At 41.4% G+C, this 20,797-nt stretch overlaps 1 protein-coding gene across 1 annotated transcript in view; it reads right to left on the bottom strand.

Moving 5' to 3' along the window:
• Window positions 1-20,797, bottom strand: part of MTA3 (metastasis associated 1 family member 3) — a 211,571-nt gene that overhangs the window by 110,546 nt on the left and 80,228 nt on the right. The window contains exon 7 of the mRNA XM_030557652.1: window positions 4,492-4,594. Coding sequence (XP_030413512.1) covers window positions 4,492-4,594 — 103 coding nt within the window. The remainder of the gene's footprint in view (window positions 1-4,491; window positions 4,595-20,797) is intronic.

Below are 20,797 nucleotides of genomic sequence, written 5' to 3'. Positions count from 1 at the left end.
AAGATAGACCAGTGTTAATGCCAGGTACAGTGGGTGGGCAGAAGAAACAGAATTACTGATAGATTATGGAACTTGCAGTAAACCCACTTCTCTTATTTCCAAACTATGTGGCTGTCACTAGGTCCTTTACTCCTCTTTATGACAAACACCTTCTTGTTTTGGGGACACTTGATTGGTCCTCATGATCTTCCCCCCTAGAGAACACAGTTATAGAATTTTACCCCGCATCTCTGCCATTAGTTTAATTTCCTCGTCAATTCCTCTGATTTTCCCTATCTGAATAGAATCCAAAAGTATCCCAGTATTAAGTGTATTGAACAGGCAATTTTCTAAACAAGAACTTTGGGAGTCATTTATTCCTATTGACTATATTCAGCAGAAAACCTACATACACTACAGAAATAAGTATATTTTAATTACCCTGCAAGAACAGAGCTCTGGCTATGTTCAATAGTTCAAATTATGACCACTACTTAACCGTACTTTTAAAATATTTTACTTCATTATATTTTACTGAATATATGGATTTATTTTTTGAAGATGATAAATGGAATGTTCACAGTTGATGAAGCAACATTTAATCTCTTGTAAGACAAATTCATACAGTTGGCATTATATCTCCATTTAGAAGGTGAAAAATTTCATTCTCTCTTGTTTAGTTTTGTTTCTTGTCTGAGGTAGAAGTGTCTAAGAACAAAATGCAGAAGGTACGTGGAAAGGATGCAGCAGAAAAGAAGAGAACTAAAGTAAATAGAATACTGGTACATAATTTTCCACTCTTTCCCCATTCTAACCTTTAAATGGATGTAACAAATAATAAGAAAACACAGATGAGGTGAATTTGCCTTATGGGAAACAGAACTAAGCAATGGTAAGTATGAAATTTTCATTTAACAGGAATTGGAGAATAGAGTTGAGGCAGAGAGCCACTAAAATACCTATGCTGCATAAACAGCAAAGAATCCTGTGGCACCTTATAGACTAACAGACGTTTTGGAGCATGAGCTTTCGTGGGTGAATAGGGAGGAAGACTTCAAAGAGAAACTGCTGAGCTTCAGTTCATCTGCAAATTTGACACCATCAGCTCAGGATTGAACAAAGACTGTGAATGGCTTGCCAATTACAGAACCAGTTTCTCCTCTCTTGGTTTTCACACCTCAACTGCTAGAACAGGGCCTCATCCTCCCTGATTGAACTGACCTCGTTATCTCTAGCTTGCTTGCTAGCATATATATACCTGCCCCTGGAAATTTCCATTACATGCATGTGAGGAAGTGGGTATTCACCCACGAAAGCTCATGCTCCAAAACGTCTGTTAGTCTATAAGGTGCCACAGGACTCTTTGCTGCTTTTACAGATCCAGACTAACACGGCTACCCCTCTGATACTTGACACTATGCTGCATAAAGAGTACCTTAACTAATCTTCAAAACCCTCTTTTAGCTGGAGATGAGAAAGAGGAGACTACAAATGGCTGGACCGAGCACACAGCTGAAAGAATGGTTCTCTTGAAAGATTGACCAATCCTTGCTGGACGAAGGGAGAAAGACTCATAAGCCCTGGGGGTCCTTGGTGACTTACAGTTTACTGTACCCCAAAATATATTTACGAAAGTGGAATGTACCAAAAAGGCAAATGTATACAAAAAAATCTAGAACTCTTAATACGCAAGGGATGAAACCTAAACTGAACTACCACTAAGTGAATAGATCTGAACATATAAGTCAGCCCTGTGGTTCTCAACCTTCGTCCATACTGGAACCCCCACTCCCATTTTGCTGGAATTTAGTCAAGATCTCTGTCCCATTTATGAGTATAGGGAATGCAAGGTATCCATGACCCCCAAGTTGAGAACCTCTGGGCTAGCCTATTAGAGACAGGGGAGATTAAAAGCTCCAGCATCTGAAAAGGTAACGTAATTGAAACTGACTTCAGCTTATGGTAAAGCAAATGGAAATCTTCTACTGCTTATTACTGTGTGCAATATAGGACAGAGAAAGGTATCTCTCTAGGGAACTAATGTGCTCCCCTGAGAAGAGCTCTGATAACAGAGGAAATTGTCAGTGAGAAAGTAATCTTCTCTGTGGGGAAATACTCAAGCTGACTCACTGTTATTAACTGGCAGTTGCACATCTAGCCTCTTTTGACTGGAAAGATGATCTTCTAAAGTAAATCAGAAGAAAATCTCTTCGGATCAGACAAAGATCAAATGTCTAAATGCTAAAGCAGAGAAGACTTCCCTAATAGTCAGGAGGAATCCATTTCCCATTGGGAGATCAATGGAGACAGCAGATTCCCAGAGACTACAGCTAGGTTAAGTTTCTACAGATTCAGGAGAAGATCTTTCAGCTAAACCAGTCTATCAAAGTATACCACCAGGCCACTCAAAGTGGTTCTTACTGTTCCAATGTACCGAAACCAAAGTATCCCACCTATAAGAAAAGTGACACAGAATGGAGAATCCCATGTCACCCCAATGTCACAGGCGTGGACATGAGAAGAACTGAGTCTTCAGAGATTTACGAAGAAACTATCCCAGAATGCCATAGTGCAGTAGACCGGTGACATTGCAACCTGTGGCTAGACTGGTGGAGGGAGCTTGGAGGGAAACTCTTGCCAACTGGGAAAAAGCCTGACTGGTTGGGTGGGAGGCAGCATAAACTTTCTTTATGTCAAAAGACACTCAAACACCAGTGATGGGCACCCTAAAAGACGTTGAATAGATGAGAAAAACTGGCATTCCCAGAAGACACCCCCACCACACAGAGACTTATTAACTTCTAAGTGAATGGGGTCAAGTTCTGACCCAGCACCTCTGTAATCTCCCAAGAAGTGCACAAGGTGCAGGGAAGTACAGTAGCATGCCCTTCTGAAGTTGCTCAGACTCCGCCTTGCATCTCTTCAGCTTCACCAACGGGGTCTGCTCAGCGGAGACAAGGCAGCATGATCTTCTGAAGGGATTCAGCTTCAAACTTCCATCTTTCCAGCTTGCTAGTAGATGACCTTGCTGGCAAGAACAATATGATGCTGTGCAAGCAAGAAGCAATACAGGGAGGAGAGATATGTCAAAGGAACAGTACACATTTACTGATCAGAGGAGGACTGATCCTAGTTGAGCTGGCATCTGAGATCAGAGGGAGGTGTGACCCACAAGCCCATTTCCCTACATGACACAGGCTGTGGAATTGAAAGCAGAGCTCCTCTCTGCCTTCCTCTCCCTCTGATTTCCCTTCTCCACACACATGTCTGGAAATAAGATCAGAAAGAATAAGAGCTGGGAAGGAGAGAAATTAAGGTTCTTAGACTAAAAAGATGTAGGGCTGCACTCTGCTTTCATAATAGAGAAGCAAAATTACTGAGAGGGAAGAAGGCAGGCTGGTGCCTTTACACTAGCATTGACAGGTAGTCCTCTGCTTCCTTAGTTTGTAGTAGATAGAGCAATAAGGCTCACAGGGAAGAGAGACTGTATGAGAGTAATGGTTTTACTCATTCAATGGAAAACGTCACTGTTTTTGAAAGAGCAGAAGTTTTAGAAATCTATCTAAAAATGTTTGAAAAAGGGCATATCTGAACTTCAGCAGGGTTCTGTCACAGGCCTCCAAGGGTATGTCTACACTGCAGCCAGGAGAGAGCCTCCCAGACCAGGCACAAAGACATATGCTAGCTCTGCTTGAACATGCTAAAAATAGTAGTGAGGACGTGGCGACTCAGGCTGGCCACCTCAGTATGAACCCAGGAGATTAGGTGAGTTTGTACTCTGATGGCTATCCTGTGTTGCTGCCCCTGCCATAATATTCACAGTGCTATTTTTAGCACCGTAATTCATATACAGCCTGTGTACCCAGCCTGAGAGGCACACTCCCAACTGCAGTGTAGACATATCCTAAGAGTATGCTAGTTTATGATATTACCCAACCAGAGTTTTTACCTAATGAAGCACAGGACATAGTAATGAATTATTGTGGTATACTTCAAAATTTTCTGCTATTCACTGAAAATAATTGCAGTATATGTGACAATTGACTTACATGCAAATGTCACAAGTTTTTCAGTCATTCCATTTGTTTACATTTGCTTGGACTGTAATCTTAGTCTTTGTTACATTCAGCAATTTCAAATACTACAGTACCAGACTAAAAAGGTAGCGCTGAAATCCTGCTTCATTTATTCTGAGGAGAAAGTGGAGTTGGAAGAGAATATCAACGTTAAAATTTTAAGAAGGGGCTTATGCCCTCCACTGAACTCTGCCAAGATCTGCAAAGGTATGAAGTCTGGAAGAAATTCAGAAATATATTCCTTTCCTATATAATTTACTTTAAAATAGATATGCATCACGATCCATTCAAATGGTTTTCTCTTACCTAACTGAAAGATAAACATAGAACGTTAAACAAGTTGCAGAACCACAGATTGGGGAATAAGCAGTCAATGGTCTACAGAGTTTATAGGAGGAAAAAGTATTTTTCTGGGATTAGAGGATTTCAAGCTTACCGTGCTACAACTAAAAACTGGTCAATCTGACGATCAGTAAGGGGGCTATCTGGATCCCATACTTTTACTTCCAGCTTTGCCTGCTCTCTGTCATCTAATTCTCCTGTCAGAAAGGTAAATGGGATAAAACATGTATTTACAAGGTTGCTCTTTGTACACTTCTTAAACCACGCTTAAATAATACACTGTACTTTAAATATAAAAATAGTTAATTAAATCAGCAGTTACTATTTAAAATTTAATATTGCAATATCACTTAAAGAAATATCTAGCCTAAAATTAGCATTTTAACTTCCTTAGAGAAAGTATCAACACAAAGTATAGAATCAAAGAAGCTTAATAAAACTTGATAAGAGTTGGAACTGTGGATCCACTGTCCAATGTTTTTTTTTAAATTGTTTCCCAACCACAGCAAAAATTAAATGTTACACTCAAACAACTTTAGCAATTAAATGCTATTATGTTATTTTTCTATTTTGAATATGCCTCAAAATAGAAAATACTGCAGACGACTCTCAGCCCATTGACATGATTTTTGAAAATCTTTATTATTAAATTATTTCTGGCCCCACTTTTTATTCAGAGCCATTACTTTGTTCATATTATTAAAACAATGACTCTTATTCTCTGTTAATCAGTTATAGTTCTTGCAATTTAATAAATAAGTTGATGGCACACAAAAAAAGTCATATTAATTTCTCAGTTAAACACATTTGAGCGAAGCATAGCTACAAGCACTATTTTAATATGGCTACTGTGAAAAGAATCTTCTTTTATATCAAAACTGTAGTTTTGTTAAGTTTTAGTCTCTTCCTGAAAGCATTTTTCTTTTTTTTTTTTTTGCTTGTAATCATTTCTAACTAACTCACTTAAAATCCTATCTTCTCTTGTTAATAAACTTCTCTTACTTTAAATCTAAGCCGTGCCGGTGCCGCGTTTGTGTTAAAGAGATAAACTGTGTATTTCGTCTCTTTAGAGGAGCAAACAAACCTTATTATTTCTCTGAGTGTTCCACAAGAGGCCAGGACACTTCAGGGTTGACAGACCTGGAGAAATTCAGGACTGAGAGGTGTTGGGGTCACCCCTGCATATGATAACTGGGTGACAGTGACTAGAGTGGGGCTATTGCATTGTAGGCAGGCTGCTGGGGCAAGAGTGCAGAACCAGGGCTGCACAGCATTGCAAACACTCAGGATACTCCATGCCAATCTGCTGGCTGTTGACACCCAGAGTGTGAGCCACAGTAGCAGAACATTTGAGGCACCCACGGTTATAAAGCTGGTGATGACAACCCCTCACTGGTCTGGATTGCAACCCAGAACGTGACAGGAAACAATGCCAGCACTTTCAGACATTTTTCACAATGGGTGCAAGGACAAGCTCAATGTGTTGTTTGTACAGCAAAGTAGAGAAGCAATGGGAAAAATTCTGCTATGGAGAATACAGAGTTAAGCCTAAAGCTTGCCATCCCACCTCATTCATGGACCCTTTTGCCAATATATCCATTCTCAAAGAAAATGAAAATGGTAGCATGGTATTAATCTTACCAAATACACCAGTTATTTGCATCCTACAGTCTGAATCTAACATATCAGAAGCATATTTTACAAGCACGATATATTTCATGTACTGAAAATAAAAAAGGTAAATGACAAACTGTTAATAGAGAGTTGACTTCCTCATGTGATTTTACACATTTTAAGAAAGCTAATTCACATTCAAATGTAAAATCCAGCACAGACAGACATATTGCGGTTTTCTAATATTCTCTGGTGGGATTTTGGGTCTGTAAACTTATGAATGGGTTATACACTTGTCTATACATTCAAACTTTTCTATTTGTGACAGATATATATTGGGAAACATTATACATAAGTAGTCAAAGAGTACATCATTACAAACGTTTTAAAAATATCTTTCACCGTGTTTAACTGAACACTACATCCTGGAAAATGCAACTGTATGGAAATGTGAGAAAAAGATATAACATATACTGATACATGGTATGCCTCTCCATGAAGTGAAAATCATGTCACACTCTGGGTTTCCATCCCAGACATTCCACATCCCCAAAATCCAGCTTTGCAATACATATGCCTCTCACTTCAATGAAAGGGAACAAAACTCCACAGCTATAACTACAAAATGCTGCTTTATATGTTGGCAAAGCTATGTAACCGTAATATTTCTCAGCTTCATGCAATCTGTGATTGTAATAATCACAATTAGGAAATGAGAAATGGGACACACGTACAAAGGTACACAATATAAAAAAAGTGCTAATACAACGATTAAATTCAGGAAACGTAGAAGGGTAAGCTTTTCAACAGCAATGTTATCTCTGCCACACTGCACATATGAACTCCTTTCCATTCACGATTTTCTGGTAAGAAGGTAGCATGTTAAGCCAAACATTTATATCAGAAAAGAGGAAATGAAACTGAACATATGTGAAGACAGATAAAGTTAGCCTTGCTACAGAAACCTTCTTAAAATTGCAGAAATATTCCATTCACTAAACTAACTGGAATAGGAGAGGTCTCCAGCACATAACAAATAATAGAAAACTTTGTAGATCCTTCAAAATGGTCCAGACCAGCTTCACTCCGTTACAACCCAGCATTACTCATTCTATATCAATGCAACCAAAAAAAAAAAAAAACTGCTGGACCATGGATATGACCCACAGGGCTCTGGCAACTTTATGTTTTCCATATATGGCATGGTTTCCAAATGTCCTGTTCTCTTTAATTATTTTGTTGTATACATTCTGGTGTGCAAAATGCTGTGGAAAATATGCATTCTGGGGCATCATAAGAGAGCAGAGCTCATAAGTGTAACCTCCATTTTTTTCTTTATAATTCATCCTAAGCCTACAACAATGGCATGCAAGCTGGAAAAAGAGATAAGAGAACAATTAAAGACTTAATATCCTGCTAAACTTGATTTTAAAGTACTATCAGCCCTTTGGCCCCTGCAAGAGCTAGCAGAGTGAGAGAGCTGTGTAGTAGATTCCCAGAGAGGAAAATGGATAGTAAATAAATGGACAAATTAGAGCAACACAAAACTCCTGTGAAATCACAGATTAGTATGTTGCAGATGTTAAGAAATGCTGAAAAAGTCAAGACAAAGGCTATACAATTTACTTATGGAGGAAAGAGAGGATTGAAAAGCACCACAGGTTTTTTGAGAATGGCTGCTGGGAATTGGAGTTAATGTGGAAGGTTCCCCCTGTATGTAGATGGAACATACTGCATAGTAATCAGGAGGCTTAAACTCAGCATGAAAAGAGGAGAGACGACTCTGGTTTACTCTTGATGAACTAACGTTATGAGAAGAATCATGCCATTTTTAGGACAGACATGAATTTTTTTAAAGGTCCTGAATGGGCCTCCAATCACAGCAAAGATGAGAGCGTTTCTGGACAAAAAAATGGATGCATTCACCCAACATACCATAAACGTAATGTAACTAAAGTATATGCTTTTAATTTTAAGCTTTGAATAATCTGAAAACTGTAGAATAACCCAATAAAAATATAACACTGGGTATTAAGTTCTGGGTCCATTCGAGTCAGTGGCGAAACTTTCATTGACTTCAGTGGAGCCAGGTTCCTCTGTGGTAGAATCTGATTAAGGGTTACTGGCCCTACACTGTATTGCAGGTCTTTAAATTTGGCAGGGTCTCGTATCAAGCGTAAAACTGAATACATATATTTGCTAACAGCTTTTACCTCGACATTGTAATTTGTTTTAACTGGAAGATACACCGGTTGAACAGGACTACCTGGTCAAAGCTCGATGGTACACACTTACATTATTATGGCTACGTCTACACTGTCAACTGAATGACAAAACTTTTGTCTTTCAGAGGTGTTAAAATAAACACACACCCCACCCGAAAGACAAAACTTTTGCTGATGACAAGCGCCGGTGTCAACAGCTCTTTGTCACCGGGAGTGGTCTCCTGCCGACAACGCTGATGCAGCCTGTCAGAGGTGGAAGTTTTTTGTCAGCAGAAGAGCCAACAAACAGTAACAACACTGCGTGCCTTTTAGTGACGCGGCTGTAGCGACACCGCTCTGTCGCTAAAAGCTGCGTAGTATAGACATAGCCTAAAATTGGAGATTCCTGGACATAAATGTGATTCTAGACTTTATATTTTAGGAGGCATTTGTTGTAAGTTCTGATCTTTCCTCACAAGGGCAGTGTACTAAAGGTACTAAAGATTCTGCACTCAGGACTACATTGTGTCAGGCTCATCCTGAAACCTAGTTTGCTGGATTATATTAATATATGGTTATAAATATGACTGGTACCTGAATTATTTTCCCCTTACCAATGATTCAGTGCCTTATTTCTAGTGTTTCTCTTTATTTTTTTAAATGAGAAGTTAAGATCTGTTTTTCTGTTAGTAACTTTAGACAAACAGATGAAAAACTAACTGCCACCACAATACCAACTTTCAAATAGAAGAATACAAAAAGAAAGGAAGGAAGATCAAATGCACTTGAAGCCTGGATTCCAGTAAGATAATTAAAGGAAATGAATAATGCAGTTACTCAACATCAACTCTCTAGACCTCACCTTGGACTGATATAACTAAGGGTACGTCCAGACTACCTGCCCTATCGGCGAGTAGCGATCGATTTATCGGGGATCGATATATTGCGTCTCATCTAGACATGATATACTGATCCCCGAATGTGCTCCCCGTCGACCTGGAACTCCACTGGAGCGAGCGGTGGTAGTGGAGTTGATGGGGGAGCCGCGAACGTTGATCCCGCGCCATGAGGATGGGAGGTAAGTCGGAATAAGATACTTCGTTGCGTATCTTACATCGACACCCCCCCCCAGTGTAGACCGGGCCTAAGTATCTCAACTGAATTCTATTCCTGCTAATGCACTGAATCCTGTGTGATGCCGTGTACCTCATGCGAGGTACTGAGCATGGCCCACAGGACTGAATCTTAAGAGAGGCAAGGGACCCTAAAAGTACAGATATGCAGAAAAGACCAACTAAAACAAAGCAAACTTAAATTTCAATCTACATGATTTTGCTGAACTGAGTTACAGTTGTCCCACTTTATGACAACATACGTTTGAAGAGTTATCCTTTTAAGAAGTGTGACAAAGTTCCTCCCCTACCTTGGTGGGTCCTGCGCTTATTGGAAGATTTGCTCACCCCAGTGATCTTCCCCACAGTCTGGATCAACTCCTCCTGTGTCTGATCAGGAGTGGGGAGGTTTGGGGGGAACCCGGGCCCACCCTCTACTCCGGGTTCCAGCCCAGGACCTGTGGATTGCAGCTGTCTATAGTGTCTCCTGAATAGCTGCATGACAGCTACAACTCCCTGGGCTACTTCCCCATGGCCTCCTCCAAACACCTTCTTTATCCTCGCCACTGGACCTTCCTCCTGGTGTCTGATAACGCTTGTACTCCTTAGTCCTCCAGCAGCACACCCTCTCACTCTCAGCTCCTTGCACCTTTTGCTCCCAGCTCCTCACACACACTTCCTCTCCTCTGGCTCCCCCACGCTTGACTGGAGTGAGCTCCTTTTTAAACCCAGGTGCCCTGATTAGCCTGCCTTGATTGGCTGCAGGTGTTCTAATCAGCCTGTCTGCCTTAATTGGATCTAGCAGGTTCCTGATTACTCTAGTGCAGCCCCTGCTCTGGTCACTCAGGGAACAGAAAACTACTTATCCAATGACCAGTATATTTGCCCTCTACCAGACTCATGTACCCTACTAGTTTGGATCTGTCACAGAAGCTAGAGACTAAATGATTATGAATATGAGGAAAATATAGAAAATACATCCAAAATATATTGACTTACAATTCCTAGCAGAAAAATCACCAACTCTGCTCTCTTTTTTGACACTTCAACTGATTATATGACTGATTAAAAATAACATGAAGTATTTAACTTTTAGTCACAGGGGAACTGTGAGGATAAAGTACTCTGATACTATTATTTTGAGTGCAAAAAAAAAGTCAAAGTGAAATACAGACTCTGATTTCATTGTTAATTTGTTAACAGATTCTTCCCTCCAATCAGAGATATCAAAAGTGTCAGGCAGCATACTGCTTTCAACTAATCCTACATTTCTTTCTTGAATATAGTTTTAATCTGCCAGACAACACCCTGGAAAACAGGTAGGTTACTGTATATCTGTTCCCAGTTCATGAACCTTACTCTCATATTTGTTGTTGGACTGATTGTCTGCAGGCCTTCTTTTTAGTTATTTATTTTACCGAAAATATAAAGCAGCATCACTCTTTCATCTCTCTCAATCGTCTGGCTAGAAAGGAAAATAAAAAAAGATCCCAGGTACTACACTGCACTATCTAGAATAAAGGTCTCACCTTTCTGCTATGGTCTGATGAGTAATAATTCATTTAATAATACAACTTCCAGTCTTACTTTAAAACAGGTAACATGCCTATTTTCTCTCTTTATAAAAAATTAACTATACAAGGCAGTGGTGATTATGAAATATTATACAACTATTTTTCTAAAATAACTAAGTAAGAGTGTGTGTATGTGTGTGTGTGTCTGTGTGTTAGGATGACCAGACAGCAAATGTGAAAAATCAGGATGGGGGTGGGGGGTAATAGGAGTCTATATTAGAAAAAGACCCCAAAATCGGGACTGTCCCTATAAAATCGGGACATCTGGTCACCCGTGTGTGTGTGTGTGTGTGTGTGTGTGTGTGTGGGTATGCCTACACTACAGGATTATTCCGATTTTACATAAATTGGTTTTGTAAAACAGATTGTATAAAGTCGAGTGTACGTGGCCACACTAAGCACATTAATTCGACGGTGTGCATCCATGGTCCGAGGCTAGCGTTGATTTCTGGAGCGTTGCACTATGGGTAGCTATTCCATAGCTACCCCATAGTTCCCGCAGTCTCCCCCGCCCCTTAGAATTCTGGGTTGAGATCTCAGTGCCTCATGGGGCAAAAATCATTGTCACGGGTGGTTCTGGGTAAATGTCGTCACTCATTCTTTCCTCCGGAAAAGCAACAGCAGACAATCATTTCGCGTCCTTTTTCCCTGGATTGGTCTGGCAGACGTCATAGCACGGCAACCATGGAGCCCGTTCAGCTTTTTTTTCTTTTTTTTTTTTTACAGTCACCATATGTGTACTGGATGCCGCTGACAGAGGCGATACTGCAGCGCTACACAGCAGCATTCATTTGCTTTTGCATGATAGCAGAGATGGTTATCAGTCGTTCTGTACCGTCTGCTGCCATTGTAAATTGGCAATGAGATGATGGTTATCTGTAGTTCTGTATCGTTTGCTGCTATCATGGGTGCCCCTGGCTGAGGTCGGCCGGGGGCACAAAGGCAAAAATGGGAATGACTCCCCCAGTCAATCCCTCCTTTATGGTATCAGTCCTGCCTAGAATATGGGGCAAGTGTACTAGAGAACCAGTGTATCAGAGAACCAGAGAGCACAGCTGCTCCGTGTCAAATCTCGCAGAAATGATGAGCTGCATGTCATTCACGGGGGGTGCCCCTGCAACAACCCCACCCGTTGCTTCCCTCCCCCCAACCTTCCTGGGCTACTGTGGCAGTGTCCCCCCCATTTGTGTCATAAAGTTATAAAGAATGCAGGAATAAGAAACAGTGACTTGTTAGTGAGATACAATGAGGAGGAGGCAGCCTCCAGCTGCTATGATAGCCCAGGCAGGACATTAAGCAGTGGGGGGAGAGGAGCCCAGCATCCCACTGCTATGATAGTCCAGGCAGTACAGAATCTTTTCTTTACACATGAAAGGGAGGGGGCTGATTGAAGCTCAGCCCCCAGTTGCTATGATGAGGACGGTTACCAGCCGTTCTGTACCATCTACTGGGAATGACCAGGAATCATTTCTATTTTTACCCAGGTGCTCCCCCAGGCCGGCCTCACCTGAGGCCAGCCAGGAGTACTCAGCAGCTATCAAGCATATTGTACCATCTACCACCTGGGAGGGAAGAGGAGCGGATACTGCTCTTTACTGCCGCAGCATCGCATCTACCAGCAGCATTCAGTACACATAGGGTGACATTAAAAAAAGTCAAGAAACGATTTCTTTCCCTTTTCTTTTATGTGGGGGGGGAGGGAGTAAATTGACGAGCTATATCCTGAACCACGCCAGACAATGTGTTTGAACCTACAGGTACTGGGAGCTCAACCAAGAATGCAAATACTTTTCAGAGACTGCTGGGGACTGTGGGATAGCTGGAGTCCTCAGTACCCTTCCCTCCCTCCATGAGCATCCATTTGATTCTTTGGCTTTCCATTACGCTTGTCACGCAGCACTGTGTAGCCTGGAGATTTTTTTCAAACGCTTTGGCATTTCGTCTTCTGTAACTGAGCTCTGATAGAACAGATTTGTCTCCCCATACAGCGATCAGATCCTGTATCTCCCGTACGGTCCATGCTGGAGCTCTTTTTGGATCTGGGACTGCATCGCCACCTGTGCTGATCAGAGCTCCACGCTGGGCAAACAGGAAATGCATTTCAAAAGTTTGCTGGGCTTTTCCTGTTTACCTGGCCAGTGCATCCTAGTTCGGATTGCTGTCCAGAGCGGTCACAATGGGTGCACTGTGGGATACTGCCCGGAGGCCAATACCATCGATTAGCAGCCACACTAACCCTAATCCGATATGGTAATACCGATTTTAGCACTACTCCTCTCGTCGGGGAGCAGTACAGAAACCGATTTAAAGAGCCCTTTATATCGATATAAAGGGCCGCGTAGTGTGGACGGGTGCAGCGTTACATCGGTTTAACGCTGCTAAAATCGGTTTAAACGTGTAGTGTAGACCAGGCCTGAGTGTGCGCGTGCTCATGTGCATCCACTACACAATTCTGAAAGTGGAATGTCTCAAACTAGTACCCAATGACAAGGAAAGCCCCACATTAAGGTTGGAGCAAATGCACCTTTCAGATTAAATTTGCAAGTCGTTCTACTGGTACTTAAGGTATTCAAACAGTGCTCTGCATAAAACACACTAATATGGTAATACTTTGTTGGCGTTAATGGCTGGTGCTTAGAACTTTTTTCATCATAAAGAATCTGGAGGCAGGATGTGGCTTTCCACCTTATTTGCTTTTGTGATTAAACTATCGAAAGTATAAATCAGAAATTACTCGGAATTCAAAGGTTTTACATTTGACTCTACAAAAAAATAAAATTGTGTTATGTGCAAATAACTCCTAAGGAGGGGGAAGGGCAAAAGAAGGGGAATGTAGTATGTTTATCACTTAATTGCAGAATAATCCCTATCCTTAACTAACATAATAAAGATACATAAGGATTGGTCTCTTCCACATGTAAGACTGTAAATAACAGTTATTCAGTTAGTATCTAAATGAGTTTTACATTTACATAAACCCTAAATTAAGGTGCATATATGAATAGAATGCATATGAATTAAGCCAACCAGTCTATAAAAGCTGTCAGTTGACACAAGTACAACACTTGCTTATGGTGAGTCAAACATCTTTATCCTGCTGCTGAAAGCTGTCTAGTCTGATCAATGTCTATACGCTACGGCTCTAGTCCATAAAGGTTAAGATTAGCTGTATTAGTATGTGAATCTTGGAATTCTGAAAGTGCACCAACTGCGAGTAAAGCAATGGGAGAGAATTTAAAATAGGTAGTTTATATATATAAGCAGCAAATACTCAGCTTTAGTCATCACTTTCCAAATTCCTAGAAAAAAATTATTTTCATGCTCTAGTTGAAATAGTTACTCCACTTAAGAGATCGAGTTTGAATCTACCAATAGGGCTTAGAATGGTCTGAACTCTAACCATGTGGTCTTGACCAACGCCTCCATCATGCTGCCTCAAGTAGTACTAACCTGTATGCAGAGGGGCCAATGCCAGATGAGAGCAGAAGCCCAACCCTTTCTGACTCCCAATACCCTGCAGAGACCGATCACTGTTGTGCATCCACAAAGGAGCTTCCACAATGCAGGGAAAATAGGAGCACAACGCTCTGGAGATAGCACTCTCCCCACCTTATCTTCACCACAAGATCTTTACCTAGTTACGGGCCCCAATGCTCACAGAATCCAAAAGAATGATCAGGGCACCCTACTTTTACATTGACCTTTAAAGGCATTTCCAGAGTTTAAGGTGGAGCCTTATCTTAGATGCAGGTATTGCAAATACTGACAAGTATTCAGGCACAACATGGAGTCTAACATTACACCCTTAACTCGGAATTTCCTTGCTGTTCTGTTCTAACATTTGTGAAAGAACTTGAACAATTTGACTTGCACTGTGGGTTCCCACTGCCCCCATTTAGTTTGTATTTTCATCTTTTTAATATTTGTATTTTTGTACTGTATAGTGATTTTAAAGTAACAGTACTCCAAGTGAAAATCTTCTCATTTCTAGACTTAGTATTAAAATGTTTTTCTGGTGCTTTTGTATTTAGATACTTACCTAAACTAGTCACTGTTAAGGCAAATCACAGTAAGTGATTTTTAATTAGGGGTTCTTCTAATTTGAACATAGAGAAACTGTAATAGATTTAACATAACACTTTAAAGGAAAAAGCATGAGGTGGTAGGGCATTTCAGGGAAAGTCTCATGAAAAGATGCCTATCAACCTTCCCTACAGAAAGCAGTTACTCAGTGTATTAAGTAGCCATTTTTAAAGTTTAATACCACAAGCTCTGGAAATGTTTTCTCTTTTTTAAAAAAAAATTAAACTAAGGCCCTGATCCTGCAAAGGCTTAAGCACATGATTAACTTTTCAGATGTGAATAGTCCCATTGACTATGGGGCTACAAAGCCAAAGGGACTACTCTCTTAAATAAAGTTAATTAAATGCATAAATCAACATGACAATTTTTTCTGTAAAATGAAGCAGATTTTGAATTATTCAGGTGTAAAATATACCTCATTCACATTTGGTAATCTGTTTTTCCATAGCTATACCGTAACTTAGAAAGAAAATTAAACATCAGAAAACTGTCAAAAAGAAACAAACAAACTGAAAACTGAACTTACAATGAGCCCATGTATGCAGTTATTGGAGTAGAAAAAGATATAAAAGTTAATTAAGCTCTGAGATGTGGTTTGAAAGCCAGTTAGTGAATGTTCACTGCAGTACATTACTTTGTAGAATAAGTTTGTAACAATTTGACATACAATCATTATCAAACTCAGAAGACTGTCTAAGCCCTGAGTGTGTTCGTGCCTGTAAATTAATCTCAGACAGGACTCTAGCTATTATTAATGAAGAGATCTTTCCAACCACAATGATCTACAGCCTTTTATGCCAAAGAATCAATGAAGGCTGTTAGTCTTACACTGTGGCCAGCTGGCAGAAAGAGAAGCAATATATTTTAACCATTTCCTTTGTTTGACTAGTTGGGGCTATGAACATCATCCATAGGAACAGGAGAGCTCATGGCAAAAATCTCTTTTAGCAGCTAAATAAAGTGTGAAATCTTGGCTCCCTTGATATCAATTGTAAAACTCCCACTGATTTCACCAAAATGTATTAAAAAAATCTTGATGGAAGACTTGTTGCTAAAAAACAGTTCAGGTCAGTAGACAATACTATTGCCATAAACTCTCAAATCTTGTGATTTAACTGATTAAAAGTTTTAGTACCAAGGACACTTGCATGCCCCTTTAAATTCAGGCATTTGGCTGGTAGTCAGGAAGTTATCAGTTGCATAAGAATTAAAGGCTCTAATTCAGAGATGTACTTAAGCACGTTTGTAAATTTAAGCACATGAATGGTACCATTAAGTCAGTGGAACTATTCACTTACATAAACTTACAAATGTGCTTAAGTTACCTTAATGAGACAATTACAAATATCCAAAAAGGGGGGTAGGGGATCAAAACAGGAAGGCAAAGTCGAGAATTCATTATTATTACTTTGTCCTATGTTGTTTCTTTCACCAATGATCTCAAAGTGCTTTGCAAACAGTACAACACACCTAAGTCAACCATCTAATGCACAGTATATTCTTGACTATCTATTTTTGCTGGTTCAAGGTGCAATCTTGGACACTTACTATTTCATCAATGCTGAATTCAGACAGAATAGAACATATTTGTTGGTAGGTTTACAAAACATACCTATTGATTTTTATTCTCTACAGATTACTTACTCTATTAATGGGCTCAATACTCATACCCTGCCAATGTCAGAACGCAACAAGTTGGCATGATTATTGACTCCAATTTATGCAATGGGTAGAGTTAAAGAGAGCAATATTTTTTATTGATTTTAATTCTAACCTGTACTTATATGTTTCACTATAACTAAGCTTGGCAGAAATAATTTTTTTTAATAATTTTGATAGATAATATTGGTGTTTATTTTTAAGCTTTTTTATTTTCACAGTTGTGTAATTATTTTGTGGGATCAGACAATTATTTAATGACAGCAGACACTGACATTCAAAAAGTTAACCTTTTATTGGACAATGTTAAAACACATTGTCAACATCACATGTCAAAATATACAAAATAAAAATCCTGAAATCAAATCTAGTAAGTTCTCAAGCACCATTTTTCTTACTTTGCCTATCTGTGAATTATCAATGGAAATATATTTTCAGTTTGCACATGCATGGGGAAATAGACATTTACCTATAAAAATCTAATCCTTACAACCCTACCTATAGCAGCACATATTAACTATATTATCTATCTTCACATCCACCGCTAATGATTTTGTACTTTTTCTGTATTTCGTTTAACACTTTACAAATGTTTAATATACAGTAAAACAAAGGACCAAAATTAAATTAGGAGTAACTACACTGAAATCAATGGAAATACATTGGTATAAAACTGATTTGAAAGGAGAATTAAACCCAAATCTTTAAATACTGGATGACATAACTCCTGCAACTATCTGTCTAACTGGGGTACTTTTCAAATTAATTTAGCAATGCTGCTCCTAATAGGCAGGCTTGGATTAACCAATATGCACTCAGTACACTTGCACAGGGACCAGTGGGGAAAAAAACAAGTGGCACTGTCGCCCTACACACCAGAACAGAATGCCACTTACTCACTCTGCAACCTCCATGTCATGATGGAAAGGCAGCTGGGCCAAACCTGAACAAGTGGTGCAGCTTGGCACTTACCTCCTCCCACCCTAACCACCAAACTATCAGATGGCTCACCACATTCTCCCAGAAAGTCAGGGACACACACCCCTACACCCTAGTTGAGAACCTCTGTTCTAGAGGGGGAGGGGGAGAGGGTGGAACCCTCTGAGGAAGTTTTGCCTAACATGGAATTATCTTTTATATCACATGCTCTGTCTAGTTTAAGGAAGGCGTGTTTGGGGTGGGCAGGAGATTTCTATAGTGCACAGGGCCCCAACATTCTTTAATCTGAGCCTGCTAACATGAGACACAATAGCATTAAGAATTGTGAAATCAAATCTATTTTTTTATTTGCCCCCAAGCAACTCAAAACTGAGCTTTTCATTTACATGAGCCAGGCTCAAACCAAAACCTTTAGTCCAGGGGTTCTCAAACTTCACTGCAGTACGACCCCCTTCTGACAACAAAAATTACTATTACCCCAGGAAGGGGATCAAAGCCTGAGTCTGCCCGAGCCCTGTCGCCCTGAACTGGAGGGCAAAAGCCAAAGCCTCACGACCCCGGGTGCAGGGGGGTTGGAAGGGGAGAAATAAAACTAAACCCCAAGGGCTTCAGCGCCAGACAGGAGACCTGTAATCTGAGCCCCTTTGATGTTCCAACTCAAAGTTTGAGAACCTCTGCTTTAATCCAAGCAACTTTCATGGTATTCAGAATCCAAAAAGACATTCACAGCTGAACTTCAGACCTGTCTTCTTAGCTGTCTAAACTGCCCAACCTAAAACCCTAGATTCACAATACTCCCAAACATTAGTAAGTTTGAATCCAAGTTTTGCAGATCAGACCTAACCTGTCAGTCCATTAAAATTAATATTGTTCTCACAACTGATCATGTGACATGGAATATGAGGTGGCATGGAGACAATGAGAGTGGGGTTCTCCCAAATACCCTCTTCTCTTCTAGAGAAGAGCCAAGTTTTAATGTTTTTTTTTTAAAATTACTTAGAAAAAAGCTTTTTCAACAGCTGAAAGAAGCAGTAGTTAGAACTTTCCCAATCTCTGTCTTCCTTTCTAATCATTCAGCTGTTACAGCTGCATCAATTTAAAAAAGTTTCCCTCAAGAAATCCAGTAGTGAAAGTGTAACTACCTGAGCAAAATGTACTACTTACTTTGAATATTTTCTAATCCTTTCTTACTTTGAATATTTTCAGAAGAACAAGGGAGATTGCTGACTTTTACACTGGGGAGATTGCTGGCTTTTATACTGAGGCTTTTGACGCTTTTATTATTTTGTTCCTCAAAAAAACGAAACTCCGAAGTATGTCTCTCCTAAAGAACACATTTTCTCATTGATACAGATAATGATGAATAACCAGCCATGGTCTTTAATGTCTGTTATTCAGTAGTTAATTAGACCAGGGTAGACCAGGTTCCTACCATCAGATGGGCTTACTGACCATGTTTCTGTGGCTTAGTCTAATTATATTCCATCTCTGTTTGGTTCTACGGACTGAGAGCAAGAGCCTCACCTTCCCTTCCCTTCCTCTGCCCAAGCCCTGGCTAAAAGGACCAGAGTGGCATACAGGGGTTCTAGAAGTCCCAGAATTCAAGCTTGAGGAAAAGGAGGCACTGTGGAAACGCCTTACACAGGAGACATGCCGAAGAGTGTGGAAGAGATTACAGGCAGCACTGCAGCCCATATAGGGTTGCCAGACGTCTGGTTTTCGACTGAACCAGGTAGTCGAAAAAGGGAACCTGGCTACTCCAGTCAGCACAGCTGACCGGCCCATTAAAAATCCAGTTGGCGGCACAGCAGAGCAGGCAGGCTCCCTGCCCGGCTCTTTGTGGCTCCTGGGAAGCAGCCAGCGTGTCTGGCTCCTAGGTGGAGGGGCAGCCAGGGAGGATCCACATGCTGCCCCTGCCCGCAGATGCCGCCTCCTACACTGGCTCCACAGCTCCCATTGTCTGGGAACCATGGCCAATGGGAGCTGCGGGGATCGCGCCTGTGGGCAGGAGCAGCACGTGGAGCTCCCTGGCCACCTTTCCACCTAGGAGCTGGAGGAACATGTTGCCACTTCCCAGGAGCCACATGAGGTCAGTGCCATCCGGAGCCCACATCCCTCACCCCAACCCCCTGCCCCAGCATGGGGCCTCCTCCCACACCATGAAACCCTCATTTCTGGCCCAAGCCCAGAGCCTCTGCCTGCACCCCAAAGCCATCATTCTCAGCCCCACCCCCAAGCCCCCTCCTGTACCCCAAACCCCTCATATCCAGCCGGAGCCCTCACTCCCTCCTGTACTCCAACCCTCTGCCCCAGCGTGGTGAAAGTGAGTGCGTGATGGAGAGATGAGGTATGGAGTGAATAGGGGTGGCGCCCCAGAGAAGGGACAGGATGGGGGTGGGGTCTCAGGGCAGGAGTGCTCACTTTTCTGCAATTAGAAGGTTGGCAATCCTAAGCCCATAGAGCAGCTGTAGAAAACTGCCATAAGTTAGATAAGCTCACAAGATGGTTTAAGTGATCCCAGGGGCATCTCCAGTCCTCGAGCATTCCAGGATTAGTAAACTGTACAGTTGGCTTAACGCAACCTCAAACTCATTCCTCCTGAGCCATGAGTTGTGTGCCACACCTCTTAGGTGCAGCACAGAATTTCACAGAGGGCTTGTTTACATTTAAAAACACTAGAGTGGCACAGTTGCACCACTGTAACTCTTCAGTGTTGACACCACCTATGCGGACAGGAGCTCCCATCGGTATAGTTTATCCACCTCCCTGAGAGGCAGTAGCTAGGTCAACAGAAGAATTCTTCCATCAGTCTAGCACTTTCTACACAGGGATTTAGGCAGAGGTGAAAGTAAGTCAGTACAAGCCGGTAAGAGCCCCGTGCCCTTTAAATCACCGGAAGAGCCCTGCAGCTGCTACCCCAGCGGCAGCAGGGCTCCGGTGGTGATTTAAAGGGCCCAGGGCTCCCCAAGTGGCAGGAGCACCGGGCTTTTTAAATCCCCGCCCGAGCCCTGCTGCCCAGGGGTAGCAGCGGCAGGGCTCCCACAGTGATTTAAAGGGCCCAGAGCTCCGCGGCAGCCAGAATCCTGGGCCCTTTAATTTGCCCCCAAACCCCAGAGCTCCCAGCCACCTCTGCAGCTGGTAACTCTGGGGTGATTTAAAAGCCCTGGGGTTCCCAGCCACAGCCGGAGCCCCAGGGTCTTTAAATCATGAAAGGC

This window comes from Gopherus evgoodei, chromosome 3, assembly GCF_007399415.2.
Source record: "Gopherus evgoodei ecotype Sinaloan lineage chromosome 3, rGopEvg1_v1.p, whole genome shotgun sequence".
Lineage (NCBI taxonomy): Eukaryota > Metazoa > Chordata > Testudines > Testudinidae > Gopherus > Gopherus evgoodei.
The sequence above is the reverse complement of the archived record's forward strand: the minus strand, read 5'-3'. Positions and strand labels throughout refer to the sequence as shown.